Genomic DNA, 20,584 nt, shown 5'->3' with positions numbered 1-20,584 from the left:
AATTCTTTTGTAGTCAAATAAAATACTTTATTTGCAATTCTTTTACATCTGAGAGTTGACTTATGGCCCATAGTATGGTCCCTCTTCATGAACGTACCATGTGTTAGGAAAGAGGTGTGTATTCTGCTATTGTTGAATAGAATGTGAACTAGAGCAGAGGACAATGTTCACATATTGAATGTCCTAATACATTCTCCCACTGATAGGAAGAGATGAAATCTGTTCTAAGGTTACATTTTCATGTCAACATAATCACTGCACTTTAATAGTATCCTTTTCAAAGTTCAAGTTTGCACAGATTTGAAAAATCTCATTCCCCATCCATTCTTTTCTACCAGGCTATGAAATGTATATTGGTCTTATATTTTCTAGTCATATACTTCAAGGCAAAGCTTGAGATACTGTCAACTATTCTCATGTGGGATGTGATCCAGGCTAGATAAGAGCATGAATTTCAGGCTGAACATGGTGGCTCACGCCTATAATCCCAGCACTTTGGGAGGCCTAGGTAGGAAGATTCCTCCAGCCCAGGAGTTCAAGACCAGCCTGGGAAACAGTGAGACTCCCTAACTCTCCAACAAACAAACAAACAAACAGAAAGGTGTGGTGGGTGTATGCCTGTTGTCCTAGCTATTCAGGAGGCTGAGGTGGGAGAATCACTTGAGCCCAGGAGGTTTGAAGCTGCAGTGAGCCATGTTCACACCACTGCACTTCAGCCCGGGCAATAGAGCAAGACCTTGTTTCAAAAAAAATTAAAAAAAGAAGATGGATTTTGGAGTCAGATAAGCCTATGTTCATATCCTCATTCTGCTACTTAAAATGTATGTGTTCATGGGCACATGGTCTTTATTTGTATTTTTTATGAGGCTTTTGTGAACATTTTGATAGTAGTGAAATACCTGTGCATGGCATGAATAAAATATATGGTCCTGCTATTATTTTTGTTGTATGTCATATGAGGGAATACTGGGAAAGGTCCACATACATTTTCCTTCTGAAAACTTCTGGTAATGCCTAGATTCCTTTATTATCCATACATATCAAGCACTGCCCTCACTGAGCTTTATATTACAGTGTGGATACCTCCTAAGAGTTTATTCTTAGTTCCTAATCCTTTTCAGTGAATCTGTTTATTGGCAGCTGCTCTCACTGACAGAAGAAATCAGGCAACATGGTAACAAGCACCTAGGAATGTGGGGTCCCAGAAAGGGAAGTGAATTCTACAAAAGGAGAGCCGACTAGGATTGGTCCTATCACTCCTATTGGAGGTAGTCATGTCCACAAGCCAGCAAATACCTGTGCCATATACCATGAGGTTAAGCACCAGGAAGACACCTAGAAATATACTTTCAAAAAATCAAAATCGTAAGGCAATAGAAAAAGAAGGCATAATTTATTATGTCTATTATGACTAATGTTTAATAAGACTTTTAAGAAAATAATCAAATTAGGATCATTTAACATATATATTCTGGAATTAGAAGCAAAAAAAGTGAGAACATAGCTGAGCCCCCAAAACATGCAAATTATATTTTTATTCAACAAATATCTGTTGTCCCAACTTGTGCCAGGCACCCTGTTAGGCAGTGAGGAATGAGAGTGACTGTGACAAACGTGGTTCCTGTTCCTAGTGGGGAAGGAATAGAAGTAATAGTATCAGAGGTATGACGACAGAAGTGCAGGAGCCGAGAGAGTCAGAAAGGCATCTAAACCCAGGCTTCCCTGAAATGACCTGAAGCATGAGATGTGGAGGATTAAGGATTTCAGGAAGAAGGAGCAACCTGTAAAGAGGTTTTGTCAACTCTGACCTCTCCAGAAACATTCAGCCACAAGAAAAATCCATACTTTAGTGGAGACTGTCTAAAACATTTAGTGTTACCCAAATTCAGCTCAAGATGAATCAAATGCAGGATGACAACGTATCCCATTTCACAGTTTTCCAAAGAAAATACTGATAATGATGAAAAGAATGACAGCAGTTCAGGCTTGTTGATGCATTTTATTGTGAGATGGGGGGAATCTGGTAAAAAACTAGAAAATGACCATGATGTAACAAGGAACTTAAAAATGAAGAGTCAGATCTGTAACTTACATACATGAATACAGGAACAAATTGGCACAAAATGTTAAACATTGTTCCCAACACTGTTTATAGAAGGTAATCCTAATTTGGCTTACTAAGGAAATGAGAGTTTTATGGTTAGGCTAATTTCTTAATAAAACTGCAGAGCATCATGCTATTAGTCACACAGTGAATTTCAAAATTTAAGTTTTATATTAAAAACTGGGTAAAGGTAAAATGACTTGATTGTAGTTGTAAAACTAATACATTCCCATTTAAGTTCTGTTCTACAGTCCAAGGCAAGTATAAATGTTAACATAACACTGTTAAATCAAATCTCAATGCAGGAGAACCAATTGCATCTCTACTTTAAATCTTATCAACTTTCCAAATTTTCATACTAAAATATATTATTGTATTAATACAAACTACAGTATTATACACTACACTGTGTAATAAATAAAGAAATATAAAAATAAGACACATAAATATAAAAGTTTTCTAAAACTAAAAGTACATATGTCAGTAAGAAGGGTATTAATACTGCCAGGTTTGAAGACATACAGTACAAAAATGTTGCACAGATCTATAAACTAAAAGAAATAAAATAATACTGATAGGTAAAAATCAGCTAATGTTGTTAATAAATTGGGTCCATAATAACTAACATTTGGAAACAGTTATGAGTCAAATAACAATGGCATGTCCATGTCTGAAATGCAAGTACATGGATAAAGCAGATTAGAAAATTTCCCTTTCATTTCTGTAGAGAAATTCTGAAAGTCAATTAACATAAAATCAATACTGAGGAACTGAAGGGACGAAATATCCCAGTGTTTCAGTTTCTCTGACAGAGTCAGTGGTTTTATTTGGGAATTTTGATACAACAAACAAATCAACAAATGCTAGTTATTGTAGGCCACACATTGGATGAAGGCGGGTTAGAGCCTTGAAAATACTGAGAAATGGCACTTACAGCACACAGGTCTTGCTTAAGGCCAAAGGAGATACAAAGCTTCATGTCATATCCTTCATATGTTACCACATATTCAAACACAATCACAAACACTGATTCTGAAGATTTTGCTGTCCTTACCAGATTAACATTGTTAGTCCCTGCAATCAGAACTCAATGGCAATCTTTTGAACTCCATTTTAAACCACATGAGTAAGAAACTTCAGTTCTTCTATCAGCTGCTTTCTTAAGGCTAACAATACACTTTAAATGATAATATGCTCTACTAAGACATCTAAATATTAGAAATTACTACCTTCTAGATTGAATTTATAAAAGGTAGTTAGCACGGGTTGGAACTAGATTATACTTCTCTGTGAAGGGAATTTTGTAGTGCAGAAGTTCTCACATTTTAAAAAACATAATAAAATACTGAAGCGGATTTAGCATATGTTTACCAATAAAAAATTATAAAATTTCTCCCAATTGTACAGCTTAAGAATAAACCAACATAAGAGTGATAATTAATACTGATAAGATAAAACAATGCCAGATGCATATCTAATTAATCAGCTTCCTTTAACCTCTTATATCGTTGCTCTCTGAGTCATTAAGGTTTCCTAATCTGCTGCATGTTACAAACTTGTTCCTAACTTTGAAAACTGCATGAAAAATTACTAGGTCTGAGGTTCAGGCACACCCGGATTTATTTTGTGTGTGTGTGTGTGTGTGTGTGTGTGTGTGATTTTGTATTTTTTTAGTTTTTACTTTACACAGTAGTGAACAGGAATCACAGCATACAGGTTACTGTGTTTCCATGAAAAGCAAGGATAATATTGAACAAAATTCATTATCAATTAGAATTTATTTTCCTTCTAGAAAAACGATTAGGCTTCATTTGTCTTTTCTTCAGACACTTGCTCACTACTCTCGCTTACTTTTTGTCCTAAGCTGCTTGCTTGACTTTCAGCCCTGTCATCCTTCATCAGACCTTCAGGTTTTGCTGCTTCTCCCTCATTCTCTGCATCTTCTACCTCTTCTTCTTCCACTTCTTCTTCCTCCTCCTCCTCTTCCTCATCCCCTTGTGGTTTTTCACATTCTTTTTCTTCCTGCAATTCTTCCACCTCTTTATCCTCCTCCTCTTCCTCTTTTTCACTGTCTTCATCGTCTTCCCTTGTCAAACTCTCTCTCTCGTCCGAGTCGCCCTGTGAGGGAGACGCCCTGGCACCCACATGCTCATTGGAGAGGATTTCAGGCCCTGCCTCTTCCTGCTCTGTGCTGTCACGTTCTTCCGCTTCTCTCTTACAGTAGGAGTAGCGATGATTCATGTGTTGAGAATAAGACCCAGAGTGTGAGAAGCGCTTTCCACATTTGTCACATTGATAGGGCTTTTCTCCAGAATGTAATCGCATGTGTTCAATCAAATGATGTTTGTGTTTAAATGCCTTTTTACAGATTCCACACTCATGAGGTCTTTTACCTGCAAAATAAGAATTCTGTTAAATAAAATGGTGGTATTCAGCAAATAAAATCCTTATATGGTTTTTGGGGTACTTCAGGTTGTAGAAAGGGGAGGGTTGTTAGTTTCATTTTTAAAACATTTCCAGGTCCCAAACTCTTTGTAATATAATACTGCAATTTGGTTTGTTCTTTGCATTAAAAAAGTAGTGCTCTACACTCTGCTGGGCAGATGATTAGGTCAATGGGAGCTACATGAGACTGAAATGCCAAAAATACAAGCATCACGACAGCGAGGTGGAAAATGGGCCAAGTGCAGCTGGGAGGAGATGTCTGGTAGTGAGTGAGCACAGTGAGGGCAGGCAGGGACAGAAGTGCTGCTCACCTTGTGTTCTTCATTATTACTACCAGTAAGGTCCCTAAAAAGTCATTTTTCTTTTCCTAGTCACAAGCTCTGCCCCCAATGAAATTTTAATGTTTACTATATACTTTTTATATATGATAAAACTCATAAATATACAGTGTATATGCTGAGCTTCTTTAGAAAACCACAGCCATCGTAGTATCTCAGATTTTTTTGCCCCCTAAGAAACAAGTTTTGGCCCGTGAGGGCAATACTGCCCCTCCTGAGAACGCATGGGCTAGAGGAGTGTTGCTGCGCAGACATGGAAAGGACTGGCAGCAACAGATCACAGTCAGGATCCAGAACGTCCAATTTCAGAGCTATCAAGCAGGTAACACTAACAAATGCAGAAATGATTTTTAATTTTAGAAACAGTGTAGTTTTTCACATATATTTTTCACTTTGATAATTGCTAATATTTAACTTTGCCTAAAGAGAAAGGGGATTTTCTAACTTTTCTTAGATCTCTGAGAACCAGAGGACTGAGTTACAAGGGGCTGGTTTTGAGAGGTGTGACTTTCTCTTATGTAATACTAGTTTTTAGCTCCAAGAACCTCCCAAGTGTCACTGTATGAATCCACAGATTGAAGAAGGAAAAAACAATTTTATCTTTTCTCACAAGAGTAAAAATAAAAAATACACTGAAACAGTTTAAGAATATGAAAGATAAATATGGATACTGTAGTCATAATGGCTGGTAGTGGGGACAGGGAAGAGCGGGTAGGGGATTAAAGAGCTCAGGATGAATCCAGCCCTTTCTACAGCAACCCATGTTAGAGAGACACAGGAGTGTGCTGGAGCCAGTTTGTACTGGCTGGAGAGTCTACTGCTAAATTTTCAGGAATTCTGCAAGCTGACTGACATCACATTCAAGTTTGAAATCCACCATGATGGGAGTATTTATGCCGCAAAAAGCTGCAAACACCACAAATCAGGGCTTCCTCACCCTTCAGAGAACCAGGTGTTAAAATTTATCAGTACTTCACTGATGGAAGGAATGAAAACAGGCCGGAATTGGCAACTATTTTCCGTAAAGGGTTGTGAGTATTAAAAGGCTTTGCAGGCCAAATGGTCTGTGTAGCAGCCTCTCAATCCTGCCATTGTAGAACAGCATGAAAGGTGACATAGACAAAATGTAAATGAACGGGAGATGCTGTCTTCCAACTCATTTCATTTAGGGACGCTGATATTTGACTTTCACATAATTTTCATCAGTCATAAATACTCTTCATCTTTTTCAATCATTTAAAAATGTAAAAACAAAAACAAAAATGACCATTCTTACCTCACAGGCCTTAGAAAAACATGGGTATGCTCACCTTTGGCCTGTGCGCTATAGTTGCCATCCCTGAGTCAACCTAAGGAGGCATATTTTGTGGCAGAATTACAGGATCTCAGAATTACAGGATCTTAGAATCTTCTAGTCCAACCTCTTAGGCAGAACTTCCTACTTAAAACAAAAGATCTTGACTTGCCAGAACAGCTTGTTGCACGCTTATGAAGAAGCAGCTTTTTCTTTTATGAAGCCAGATCCTGACTTCCTATGACTTTAGCCCACTGGCCTCATATTTTTTATTAATGGGTACTATGCACTGTTTTTATTAATATAGCATAAGTTTGCATTAAATGAATGTGGACGTAATAAATGCTGTGTCCGCTTCAAGTAATTAAGTCATGGAAAAACAACAACAACAAAAAAAACCAGATGCAGCAAAAAACCAAAAGGCCCAGACCTTAAGTACTAGGTGGAAGTGGGCAAACAGGTGAAAATGGCCAGATCAGAGAAGTAAAAAATAAGAAAATTAATTCTGGGTTCAGCGTGGTGGCTCATGCCTGTAATCCCAGCACTTTGGGAGGCCAAGGTGGGTAGATTAGCCTGGGCAACATGGCAAAACCTGTCTATATAAAAATTGGCCGGGTGCAGTGGTATGTGCCTATAGTCCCAGTTACTGAGTAGGCTGAGATGAAAGGATGGCTTGAGCCCAGGAGACGGAGGTTGCAGTGAGCTGAGATCAAGATTGCGTGCCACTGTACTCCAGCCTGGGTGACTAGAGCCAGACTTTGTCTCAAAAAATAAAATAAAATAAAAAAATTAAAGAAGAAGAAAGAAAATTCTAAAACTTTAGTTTTAAATTTTGCATCTTCCAGTATATCATATCATGGACACTTTTGAATATGTTTGTGTTCACTGACATACCTGTGTGTTCATATTTATGTCTCAATAATGAACTACTCTTTTGGAATATCTTATCACACAAATCACAAGCATACATTCCATTTTCTGTCTTCCGCATTTTCTTTTTGGGTGGTGTAGAATCAGAGTCATTCTGATCCTCTACGTTTGATACTCCTTCTGAGCTAGTATCTTGTCTTTCATCCTAGAGGGAGAAAGGTGTGAGAAAATTTAATTTAATATTAAAAGATAAACAAGAGATATACCTAAAAGTATGAGATAAAGAACTACTTTAACTTATGCTTTTACACTTTCAAGGACTTGACCAAAGCAAGTACACTGATCCTCACTGCACATGCGCCCCAAGGGTGGGGCCAGATCACAGGTGGAGGTGACAAGGACAAGAGTGAGGTTGGGGATAATATGGTCAAAACTATAGCAAAGATATATACTCAACTGGTACTGGAAAGAAAGCAAGGACACCCAAAAGAAAGCATGTAAAATATATAATAACAGAGTTTATCCGGTTTCATGTAAATCATTACTTTACGAGAAATTTGCAGGTTTTAACTTATTAGTTTGCTAATTAATCACTCATTATAACTGCATCAGTTGCCTTCATTTTTTCATTCTGGGTTTCACTAAGCAAAAGTTAACATTCTATTTTTAAAACCTGGTCTTTCAATTGTATCCTCCAGAACTTCAGGGTCCTTTAACCTCCACGGTCTCTTTGAAAAGAGAGAGGTGTGCTCTACCACTTGTCTAAGGAGCAAGATGGAAAAACAATGCAGGAGGGTCTTTTTAACAGAAATAATTGCTAGTCAAAATGAACCTTTAGAATTCCAGGGCGATAAAAAGAAACTCCAGGCAGTCTCATGGAGATAATTTTGGGCAGCACGTTCTTATGTAAGCCGAATAACCCTGCAGGGAGCCTGTTGTGGAACTGGGTCCCCTAAGATCTTTCTACCTTATCTAGAGTGTTTCATGCCATTGCCTTAAACCCACAAATTTTCTAAAAGTTGAAGGTTTTTCACAATATTTCCTATGGCTTTATGAGGCAAGAGAAGTGCAGCTATTTGTTCCTGTCATTTGTGAGTGGCCCCCGTGCTGAAGTAACTTGACTCTCACTGCTATTTGATCTAGTCACGTGACATGTGATTCTATATGAAATGCTAAGGATGGCTCTTTTTCTATTCAAAGGCATTCAAAGTGTTCTGTACACTAAAAATTTAGAGAAATTCAATGATCATGTAAGAAATTTTTTTCAAGAGTTATCACAAATACAGGAAACCCAATCAGTAGCCATATTTAAGGGAAAACAAAAGCAGCAAATACATGTTTGAGCAGGATATTGAAATTATTATACTTACAGAAAATATTTGCATAAAATATCAACTTTGTCTCTAGTATTCATTTGATTCCATCAGAAATTGATGGAAAAAATGGGAAAACATCAACATCAGTGACATGGAAAAAGTCTGGACAACAAGGCATACAATAGTTCTATCCAAAACTATTGTGGATTTTGGGGTAAGACCAGTTCAAGGGTTCTTCCTGGACAGAATAAACATTGTTCTGGTAAACACTAGTGATAGTTAAGGAGGAAAATGCATACATATTTTTAGGTTCACAGCCACACTTCCTCATATACATTATGACTGAACACTGTTTATGCACAGTTCATAAAATGATCAGTAAATTCACAAGATGCGTTCTTTGTATACTTCATTCTTGTTTAATTAAAACCTTTTATAAACAGATGTATTAGTATATAAAAGTGATAGATAAGTTTGTCTGGTATGAACCTGTGAATGGGAACATAATTTTCATTTATTAATGACCATAATCAAGGCAGAAACTATTACTAATTTTAGGAATTTAGCTATACCAACAGAAACCCAATTAGCGAGTATTTCAATTTTGTTTTTTTATTTCTACCTTCAAACAGGTTTTTAGCTGAGACTTATAAATCATCTTTCACAATAGAATAGCATTTCAAACTTTAAGCTGGTAACAATACCCTGGATTAGCAAACAACCAACTAAAGACATTACGCCAGAAAAGTTAAAGCAGACATTGATCCTTTAAAAAATGACAGTTTGTAATAACCTAGTTGGCTCTACAGGACTGATATTTTAATTAGACAAACTTAATTGAAACTAATCAAATAGCATTTTACTAGCCAGGTTCAGGATTGGGGGTTTTTACCTGATTTCCATTTGGCTGGATCACTTTCAAGGGTGGTTCTTGGACTGCAGGGCTGACTGTAGTTGAGTATGTGTACGCCACCTGGGGAATCAGAATCGTTTGCTTATTGGCAGCTAGTGCTCGTAAGCATGGAACACTGTTCTGGTCAGCAATGGCCACGATTGTGGGTAACTGGGCAGTGACTGTAGGTATAGCGATATTTATGGGGTTGGCACTTGGTGGGATTACATTTACAACTGGTTCTGAGTCTGTAACACAACTGTCCTTTTGTGGCTCCTTTTTTGCACAAGACAAGTTCAAGGGTTCTTCCTGGACAGAATAAACACTGTTCTGGTAAACACTAGTGATAGTTGACCTTTCTAATAATTCTCCCTGTTGCTTTGGTAGTGAAAGATCAAGAGGTTCTACTTGTGGCTCTTCTTGTGCACCCTCAGCTGTGTACAAGTAACCCTGTGTACTTCTGGATGAGGAAAGGTTTAGAGGTGATGGGGATGGTGTACTACTTCTGGAACCATTGGTGGTTGATCCCACTGGTAAAACTGGGGAGTTAGTCATCTTCAAAGGACTTTGTAGGTTTACTGTGCTGTCCTGGGGTTCATTTGCATTTGCAGATTGAGGCTGATCATTGTTCTTGGCAGGGATATTTACTTTGCCTGGTTCAGGAGAAGATGGTTCAGAAGACTGCACTGAAATCTGTCCAGCTTGCATCTTTTCAAACCACTTTTTTACTACATCCAGTGGTAGGTTTACTGAATCAGCAATTTTTGAGAGCTCTTCTGCACTTGGTTGTGCATTCAAAGCATAATATGCTTTTAGGAGAGACAAGAGGTTTTTTAAAGGTGGCTGACTGGGAGACAAATTGCCATCTCCAGTAGCTGATGAAACAGAGGACTCAGGTTTCTCAGCTTCTGCTGCAGGGAGTGGAGGAGGCTGAGTAGGCTGCTTTAGGTCATAGTGCTTTAATTCTGGAAGTGCATTAATATCTCCTGGACAATCATCACACAGAAGACAAGTGCTATCATTCACCCCCCCTTCAAAGCTTTTGTCCTTCTCAGACTTAACAGTAAGATCTTCTGGTAACTTTTCACTTTTACAACTGTTTGTAGCAACTGGATTTTCTTTTTTTAAATTTTGAGGAACAACTTGAAGTTGGCTAGGCTGCTCAAGACTATAGTTGATGATAATTTTGGTTGTTCCATCTTGATCAACCAAAGGAAGACTGATGGCTGAAATAACAGAATGGCCACCTTGTTGTATGGGTGAAGCATTGATTGTTTCTTGTTCTTTGGATGCAAGATTGGCTTGATTATTCTCCAACACTTGTCGTATTACATTACCATCTACTGCCACTTTAAGTACATTCTGAATATCACTTAAATTGATACTTATGGGAGACACCAAACCAACTGTTGGCAGAACAACAGCTTGCACCACGCCCTGAGGAGAACTGGTTGCCTGTAACGGGCCACCACCAGTGAAAACCCCATTTTGTAAAGGGGTTGAACAGTTGATTCCTGAAGCAACCACTATGGGTTTGAATTCATAATCCACAGGTTCAGTTTTAATTTGGTTAACAGAAAGCTGTTCCTGAAGGGGTTTATTCTCTATCTTTTGCCGTATCTGTGGTCGTGTGGGACTGCCTGGTGACGCTGAAAGAGACGGTGAAGAACACTGAGATGTCTTGAGTCCTGTTCTTGGTCGCCCATTCACAGGTATCAAGCTGATACATTTCTTACTGCTTATGTGTGAGCTATAGGAGCCAGAATGGGAAAAGCGTTTCTTGCAGTTTGGGCATTCATATGGCTTCTCTCCTAAACAAACAAAAAAATTATATTCACTGAATTATTACATATAAATTTTTATGTATCCTCATTTCCCTAAAACAAGCGTATTGATTTTAAAAAGAAGACTGCCATGCATGCTTGTGACAGAATTTTATTTAGAATCATCCTTTTAGCTTCAAAACCTATATAAATGTGATGAATGCTAGTAACTTGGTCTGAGGTACATGTTCTGCTAACCAATCATGGAATCTTTGCAGCATATGTGTATAATATTTCTGCCAACCTTTGTAACTTCAAATAATTCTCAAGTACCAAAAGTAATTACATTCTACTATTTCAAGTATGTTTTCTCTTATTCCGTTTCACCAACCTATATCATTTTTTTATATTTTCCTTTATTCAACCATCTGTAGGAGAAACATTAAAGAAAAGAAAAAAAGTAAAATGTCCCTTACGACTTAACAAGTATGAATATCTATCTTTGATTAATAAAAATTCCTGTACCCATAGAGCTTTCTTGAAAATAGTTTTTCCCTAATGGGAGTAAAACTTTAAATATAAGATATTCCATAAGCATTGGCTTATTAAACTGGAATGTATATACCCCCAGGATAAACACTGTAGTGGGTATCAAATTATCTTGGAGTTTCAATTTTAGTGACAGTGGATATGATAAAACATTATTTTTATATTAAAACAGAGAAAAATACATTTGTGTGACTTGCTAGGAAAAGCCATGCACTATCAAAGTAGCCTTGGCTTGCAGAGGCTTCCCTCAAGCTGCTTCCCTAGACTCTGTGGGGTACAAGGCATTTATTCTCCTTGGCTGTTAGGGATACTTTGGTAGAAAATTTTGAAAGCACTGAGCTAAATGGAATATTTTCCTACAAACCTAATGTTTCCTTTGAGTTTTAAGTTATAGTTGCAGTTCGCTAATTTATAATTTAAAGGTTACAGACTGTAAGCTCCAGTAAGGCAGAAGCCTCTGAGGCTTGTTTGCCATTTATCCCTTGCACCCATCAAAGTACAGGTTGCAAAGATGCTCATTAAACCTTTTTTGGATGAATGAATGCCTAATTGTTGAATGATGAGATGTGATGTCTACTTAGTATGAAAATAAAACTCTCCATCTCCTGTTCTTTTTAAGAATTAAAATGAGGGGGCGGAGCAAGATGGCCGAATAGGAACAGCTCCAGTCTCCAACTCCAAGCGCGAGCGACACAGAAGACCGGTGATTTCTGCATTTTCAACTGAGGTACTGGGGTCATCTCACTAGGGAGTGCCGGACAATCGGTGCTGGTCAGCTGCTGCAGCCTGACTAGCGAGAGCTGAAGCAGGGCGAGGCATCGCCTCACCTGGAAGCGCAAGGGGGAAGGGGATCCGTTTTCCTAGCCAGGGGAACTGAGACACACAACACCTGGAAAATCGGGTAACTCCCACCCCAATATTGCGCTGTAAGCATACAGGCACACCAGGAGAATATATCCCACACCTGGCCGGGAGGGTCCCACGCCCACGAAGCCTCCCTCACTGCTAACACAGCAGTCTGCCGCGATCTATCCGCAAGGCAGCAGCGAGGCTGGGGGAGGGGTGCCCGCCATTGCTGAGGCTTAAGTAGGTAAACAAAGCCGCTGGGAAGCTCGAACTGGGTGGAGCTCACAGCAGCTCAAGGAAGCCTGCCTGTCTCTGTAGTCTCCACCTCTGGGGACAGCGCACAGCTGAAGACCAACAGGGGAAGTAGCGGGAGCCGGTGCAGACGCGAACGACTCTGTCTGACAGCTTTGGGGAGAGCCGTGGATCTCCCAACGCGGAGGTTGAGATCTGAGAACGGACAGACTGCCTGCTCAGGTGTGTCCCTGACCCCTGAGTAGCCTAGCTGGGAGAAATCCCCCACTAGGGGCAGTCTGACACCCCACACCTCACAGGGTGGAGTACACCCCTGAGAGGAAACTTCCAAAGGAAGAATCAGACAGGTACACTCGCTGTTCAGCAATATTCTATCTTCGGCAACCTCTGCTGCTGATACCCAGGCAAACAGGGTCTGGAGTGGACCTCAAGCAATCTCCAACAGACCAACAGACAGTCCTTCTGACTGTCAGAAGGAAAACTATCAAACAGGAAGGACACCTATACCAAAACCCCATCAGTACGTCACCACCATCAAAGACCAGAGACAGATAAAACCACAAAGATGGGGAAGAAGCAGGGCAGAAAAGCTGGAAATTCAAAAAATAAGAGCGCATCTCCCCCTGCAAAGGAGCGCAGCCCATCGCCAGCAACGGATCAAAGCTGGTCAGAGAATGACTTGGAGGAGAGGAGAGAAGAAGGCTTCAGTCCATCAAACTTATCAGAGCTAAAGGAGGAATTACGTACCCAGCGCAAAGAAACTAAAAATCTTGAAAAAAGAGTGGAAGAATTGACAGCTAGACTAATTAATGCAGAGAAGATCATAAACGAAATGACAGAGATGAAAACCATGACACGAGAAATACGTGACAAATGCACAAGCTTCAGTAACCAACTCGATCAACTGGAAGAAAGAGTATCAGCTATTGAAGACCAAATGAATGAAATGAAGCGAGAAGAGAAACCAAAAGAAAAAAGAAGAAAAAGAAATGAGCAAAGCCTGCAAGAAGTATGGGATTACGTAAAAAGACCAAATCTACGTCTGATTGGGGTGCCTGAAAGTGAGGGGGAAAATGGAACCAAGTTGGAAAACACTCTTCAGGATATCATCCAGGAGAACTTCCCCAACCTAGTAGGGCAGGCCAACATTCAAATTCAGGAAATACAGAGAACGCCACAAAGATACTCCTCGAGAAGAGCAACTCCAAGACACATAATTGCCAGATTCACCAAAGTTGAAATGAAGGAAAAACTCTTAAGGGCAGCCAGAGAGAAAGGTCGGGTTACCCACAAAGGGAAGCCCATCAGACTAACAGCAGATCTCTCGGCAGAAACTCTACAAGCCAGAAGAGAGTGGTGGCCAATATTCAACGTTCTTAAAGAAAAGAATTTTCAACCCAGAATTTCATATCCAGCCAAACTAAGTTTCATAAGTGAAGGAGAAATAAAATCCTTTACAGATAAGCAAATGCTTAGAGATTTTGTCACCACCAGGCCTGCCTTACAAGAGACCCTGAAGGAAGCCCTAAACATGGAAAGGAACAACCGGTTCCAGCCATTGCAAAAACATGCCAAAATGTAAAGACCATCGAGGCTAGGAAGAAACTGCATCAACTAACGAGCAAAATAACCAGTTAATATCATAATGGCAGGATCAAGTTCACACATAACAATATTAACCTTAAATGTTAATGGACTAAATGCTCCAATTAAAAGACACAGACTGGCAAACTGGATAAAGAGTCAAGACCCATCAGTCTGCTGTATTCAGGAGACCCATCTCACATGCAGAGACATCCATAGGCTCAAAATAAAGGGATGGAGGAAGATCTACCAAGCAAATGGAGAACAAAAAAAAGCAGGGGTTGCAATCCTTGTCTCTGATAAAACAGACTTTAAACCATCAAAGATCAAAAGAGACAAAGAAGGCCATTACATAATGGTAAAGGGATCAATTCAACAGGAAGAGCTAACTCTCCTAAATATATATGCACCCAATACAGGAGCACCCAGATTCATCAAGCAAGTCCTTAGAGACTTACAAAGAGACTTAGACTCCCATACAATAATAATGGGAGACTTCAACACTCCACTGTCAACATTAGACAGATCAACGAGACAGAAAGTTAACAAGGATATCCAGGAATTGAACTCATCTCTGCACCAAGCAGACCTAATAGACATCTATAGAACTCTCCACCCCAAATCAACAGAATATACATTCTTCTCAGCACCACATCGCACTTATTCCAAAATTGACCACATAATTGGAAGTAAAGCACTCCTCAGCAAATGTCAAAGAACAGAAATTATAACAAACTGTCTCTCAGACCACAGTGCAATCAAACTAGAACTCAGGACTAAGAAACTCAATCAAAACCGCTCAACTACATGGAAACTGAACAACCTGCTCCTGAATGACTACTGGGTACATAACGAAATGAAAGCAGAAATAAAGATGTCCTTTGAAACCAATGAGAACAAAGATACAACATACCAGAATCTCTGGGACACATTTAAAGCAGTGTGTAGAGGGAAATTTATAGCACTAAATGCCCACAAGAGAAAGCAGGAAAGATCTAAAATTGACACTCTAACATCACAATTAAAAGAACTAGAGAGGCAAGAGCAAACACATTCAAAAGCTAGCAGAAGGCAAGAAATAACTAAGATCAGAGCCGAACTGAAGGAGATAGAGACACAAAAAACCCTCCAAAAAATCAATGAATCCATGAGTTGGTTTTTGAAAAGATCAACAAAATTGACAGACCGCTAGCAAGGCTAATAAAGAAGAAAAGAGAGAGGAATCAAATAGATGCAATAAAAAATGATAAAGGGGATATCACCACTGACCCCACAGAAATACAAACTACCATCAGAGAATACTATAAACGCCTCTACGCAAATCAACTAGAAAATCTAGAAGAAATGGATAATTTCCTGGACACTTACACTCTCCCAAGGCTAAACCAGGAAGAAGTTGAATCCCTGAATAGACCAATAGCTGGCTCTGAAATTGAGGCAACAATTAATAGCCTACCCACCAAAAAAAGTCCAGGACCAGATGGATTCACAGCCGAATTCTACCAGAGGTACAAGGAGGAGCTGGTACCATTCCTTCTGAAACTATTCCAGTCAATAGAAAAAGAGGGAATCCTCCCTAACTCATTTTATGAGGCCAACATCATCCTGATACCAAAGCCTGGCAGAGACACAACAAAAAAAGAGAATTTTAGACCAATATCCCTGATGAACATTGATGCAAAAATTCTCAATAAAATACTGGCAAACCGGATTCAGCAGCACATCAAAAAGCTTATCCACCATGATCAAGTGGGCTTCATCCCTGGGATGCAAGGCTGGTTCAACATTCGCAAATCAATAAACGTAATCCAGCATATAAACAGAACCAAAGACAAGAACCACATGATTGTCTCAATAGATGCAGAAAAGGCTTTTGACAAAATTCAACAGCCCTTCATGCTAAAAACGCTCAATAAATTCGGTATTGATGGAACGTACCTCAAAATAATAAGAGCTATTTATGACAAACCCACAGCTAATATCATACTGAATGGGCAAAAACTGGAAAAATTCCCTTTGAAAACTGGCACAAGACAGGGATGCCCTCTCTCACCACTCCTATTCAACATAGTGTTGGAAGTTCTGGCTAGGGCAATCAGGCAAGAGAAAGAAATCAAGGGTATCCAGTTAGGAAAAGAAGAAGTCAAATTGTCCCTGTTTGCAGATGACATGATTGTATATTTAAAAACCCCATCGTCTCAGCCCAAAATCTCCTTAAGCTGATAAGCAACTTCAGCAAAGTCTCAGGATACAAAATTAATGTTCAAAAATCACAAGCATTCTTATACACCAGTATCAGACAAGCAGAGAGCCAAATCAGGAATGAACTTCCATTCACAATTGCTTCAAAGAGAATAAAATACCTAGGAATCCAGCTTACAAGGGATGTAAAGGACCTCTTCAAGGAGAACTACAAACCACTGCTCAGTGAAATAAAAGAGGACACAAACAAATGGAAGAACATACCATGCTCATGGATAGGAAGAATCAATATCGTGAAAATGGCCATACTCCCCAAGGTTATTTATAGATTCAATGCCATCCCCATCAAGCTACCAATGAGTTTCTTCACAGAATTGGAAAAAACTGCTTTAAAGTTCATATGGAACCAAAAAAGAGCCCGCATTGCCAAGACAATCCTAAGTCAAAAGGACAAAGCTGGAGGGGTCACGCTACCTGACTTCAAACTATACTACAAGGCTACAGTAACCAAAACAGCATGGTACTGGTACCAAAACAGAGATATAGACCAATGGAACAGAACAGAGTCCTCAGAAATAATACCACACATCTACAGCCATCTGATCTTTGACAAACCTGAGAGAAACAAGAAATGGGGAAAGGATTCCCTATTTAATAAATGGTGCTGGGAAAATTGGCTAGCCATAAGTAGAAAGCTGAAACTGGATCCTTTCCTTACTCCTTATACGAAGATTAATTCAAGATGGATTAGAGACTTAAATGTTAGACCTAATACCATAAAAACCCTAGAAGAAAATCTAGGTAGTACCATTCAGGACATAGGCATGGGCAAGGACTTCATGTCTAAAACACCAAAAGCAACGGCAGCAAAAGCAAAAATTGACACATGGGATCTAATTAAACTAAAGAGCTTTTGCACAGCAAAAGAAACTACCATCAGAGTGAACAGGCAACCTACAGAATGGGAGAAATTTTTTGCAACCTACTCGTCTGACAAAGGGCTAATATCCAGAATCTACAAAGAACTCAAACAAATATACGAGAAAAAAACAAACAACCCCATCAAAAAGTGGGGAAAGGATATGAACAGACATTTCTCAAAAGAAGATATTCATACAGCCAACAGACACATGAAAAAATGCTCATCATCACTCGCCATCAGAGAAATGCAAATCAAAACCACAATGAGATACCATCTCACACCAGTTAGAATGGCAATCATTAAGAAGTCAGGAAACAACAGGTGTTGGAGAGGATGTGGAGAAATAGGAACACTTTTACACTGTTGGTGGGATTGTAAACTAGTTCAACCATTATGGAAAACAGTATGGCAATTCCTCAAGGATCTAGAACTAGATGTACCATATGACCCAGCCATCCCACTACTGGGTATATACCCAAAGGATTATAAATTATTCTACTACAAAGACACATGTACACGTATGTTTATTGCGGCACTATTCACAATAGCAAAGACTTGGAATCAACCTAAATGTCCATCAGTGACAGACTGGATTAAGAAAATGTGGCACATATACACCATGGAATACTATGCAGCCATAAAAAAGGATGAGTTTGCGTCCTTTGTAGGGACATGGATGCAGCTGGAAACCATCATTCTTAGCAAACTATCACAAGAACAGAAAACCAAACACCGCATGTTCTCACTCATAGGTGGGAACTGAGCAATGAGACCACTTGGACTCGGGAAGGGGAACATCACGCACTGGGGCCTATCATGGGGAGGGGGGAGGGGGGAGGAGGGAGGGATTGCATTGGGGAGTTATACATGATATAAATGATGAATTGATGGGTGCTGACGGGTTGATGGGTGCAGCACACCAACATGGCATAAGTATACATATGTGGCAAGCCTGCACGTTATGCACATGTACCCTAGAACTTAAAGTATAATAAAAAAAAAAAAAAAAAAAAAAAAAAAAAATAGAAAATGAAAGCAGTGAGGAAGTCAACTTAAGCCCTACTAACAATAGCTTCAATAGTAACTTCAATGTTAAAATGTGTTTAAAATGTGAGTTATATTTTCTAATAAATATGATTATTTGAAGAATCAAAAATAAGAATTTGAAGAGATTTAAGAAGCCCTGTAGTACAGCCTCCTTTTTAATGAACAGTTCATTTCATATCGTTCTTGATACTAGCTCATCTCTGCTTGAGCTTCTTTAATAAAAGGGGAGTTAGGACCTACTGGACAGCCCTGCACAAGAGGGTCCTGTCTGGTTCTGCTGAGGTCCATGGATTTGGGTTCCAATCCTGGCTCTATCACATACTATTTTCTTAAGCTTTCCAAGCCTTAGTTTTTCAATGTGCAAATGCAGATACATTGTCATTAGACTGTCATAGGGGTCATGAGAGATTATATAGCAAAACTCTTAGTATGCTCTCAACAAATGCTAGTCACTTTTTAAAAAGGCAATTCTACTAAGAGACAGGCTGAGTTTCAGCCAAAGTCGGCTTGCTATGATGCCTAGTTCCCTATCCTAGTTTGTCCTTCTGATGCCACACAGAACAAGTGTAACTTTTCTTCTCAAGTCAAACCTTCAAATGGATCAAGAGCTGCTTTATGTATTCTTAAACTTCTCTTATGTAGGTTAAATATAGCTAGGTCCTTCAAACATTCTGCACAGGATGTGGTTTTTAGAACCCTTACCTGCTTGTTAACCCACCTCTGGAGATTCTCCAATTTATCAATATTTTTTCCAATGCGATGCCTGGAATAGGATTCGATTCTCAAAATACATCAGACAAAAGTTTCCAGTGGGGGTAAAACAAGGAATATACTCTAGTACATCTCTATTTTAACAATTTTAATCACCTTGATAACATTTTTACATGAACTACATGCTTATTTTCCTTCTAGAGACACAGACTTCTAGATAAGACAGACTATTTCATTTTTTAAAACAGGGAGACAGAGAAGAATGGTAGGTAAGGGAATGACTATGGGTCAGGATGACTACATCACAGCCCTAGTTTTGCCATGTACTACCTGAGTGACCCTGGACAAGTTAATTAAGTCCTCTGAGCCTCAATTTTCTCATCAGTAAAAAGAAGAAAATAATAAAATCTACTGCATAGGGTTATCCTGTGGACTATATGAATGAATGCATACAAATAACTAACATGTGGCTGTACATAGCTAAGGGTCCAATAAGTGCTAGTTATCATTATTATTGTTAAAAATTATCTTGATATTTTATCATTGCCAGAAAGGAAGTTTATACAACAATTATTCTAAAGCCAAAGTCACTATATTTGTTATAAAACTCCTTGTTTCTAGCTTCATAGCTTTATAGTTTATAGCTTAGGCATATCACCTAATTTATCTATCGAGGTTAGGGTTTACAAGTAGTTTAGCCTGAAGGTTACATCAGGAAGTTTTACTACTCAACGTTCGGTATGTATAACGACTTTTTTTTTTTTTTTTTTTAAATGGCTGAGGTGGGTGTTTGGCTGCATCTGATATAAAAATTTTCTAGGCAAAAATTACTAAGACCATGGAAAATTATATTTGGGGGTGGATCACAGCCATGTGCAGGTGTTCTTTTGTCTCTAATCTGAGTGGAGGTCTGGTGGCCTTTTCCTCATGAGAGCTCAATTCCTACATGAAGAATCAACTAATTATTAACACACATGGTTCGGCATAGGGTCATGATCAAAATTTTCTGGGTACCAGTATTTAGCAACAATATAGGAAATTTTAGAGGGTATAATTTTGGATCCTGATTCTCAACATCTTTTCAAAGTCATGTGAAAAGAAAGTTATGGAGGTTTCCTAAAGGATATTCAGCTCATCCATTATTAGATACTCCAAGCAGAACTTTCAAACTAATTGTGGTGAACGACCGATTGGTTTTGTTTGGTTCTTTTTTAAGTTTCCAATCTACTGTGGACCAATATTTTATAAAATATAGTAAAATGTCTCAAAGTCTTGGTATAATAAATGCTAAATGCTTACTCTCATTTTCTGTACTTATCTCTTCAAGAATGAGTAACACATGGTTTGCAGACTGGTACCAATCCTGAGCTGACACTTTGGGTAGCCTTTGCTTGAAAATCTTCTCTTGGAATAAACCAGACCATCAGAGAGCTGTGTACTTGAACTGTA

The 20,584-nt window shown here is 38.9% G+C and overlaps 1 protein-coding gene across 14 annotated transcripts in view; it reads right to left on the bottom strand.

The window, feature by feature from the left end:
* Nucleotides 1-1,366: 1,366 nt before the first annotated feature.
* The window catches only part of ZEB1 (zinc finger E-box binding homeobox 1), a 206,366-nt gene continuing 187,148 nt past the window's right edge, over nucleotides 1,367-20,584 (bottom strand). For 8 of the 14 annotated variants that reach the window (XM_030940678.1, XM_030940675.1, XM_030940676.1 and 5 more), the window contains 3 exons: nucleotides 9,260-11,070; nucleotides 7,076-7,256; nucleotides 1,377-4,497 (listed from right to left, as the gene is read on the bottom strand). In XM_030940678.1, the coding sequence (XP_030796538.1) occupies nucleotides 3,905-4,497; nucleotides 7,076-7,256; nucleotides 9,260-11,070 (2,585 nt within the window). In that variant the 3' untranslated portion in view covers nucleotides 1,377-3,904. Of the gene's footprint in view, nucleotides 4,498-7,075; nucleotides 7,257-9,259; nucleotides 11,071-20,584 lie in introns of all 14 variants that reach the window. The other 6 variants (XM_030940674.1, XM_030940681.1, XM_030940680.1 and 3 more) reach the window with 1 other exon arrangement.

This window comes from Rhinopithecus roxellana, chromosome 11 (assembly GCF_007565055.1).
Source record: "Rhinopithecus roxellana isolate Shanxi Qingling chromosome 11, ASM756505v1, whole genome shotgun sequence".
In the NCBI taxonomy this organism is placed as follows: domain Eukaryota; kingdom Metazoa; phylum Chordata; class Mammalia; order Primates; family Cercopithecidae; genus Rhinopithecus; species Rhinopithecus roxellana.
The sequence above is the reverse complement of the archived record's forward strand: the minus strand, read 5'-3'. Positions and strand labels throughout refer to the sequence as shown.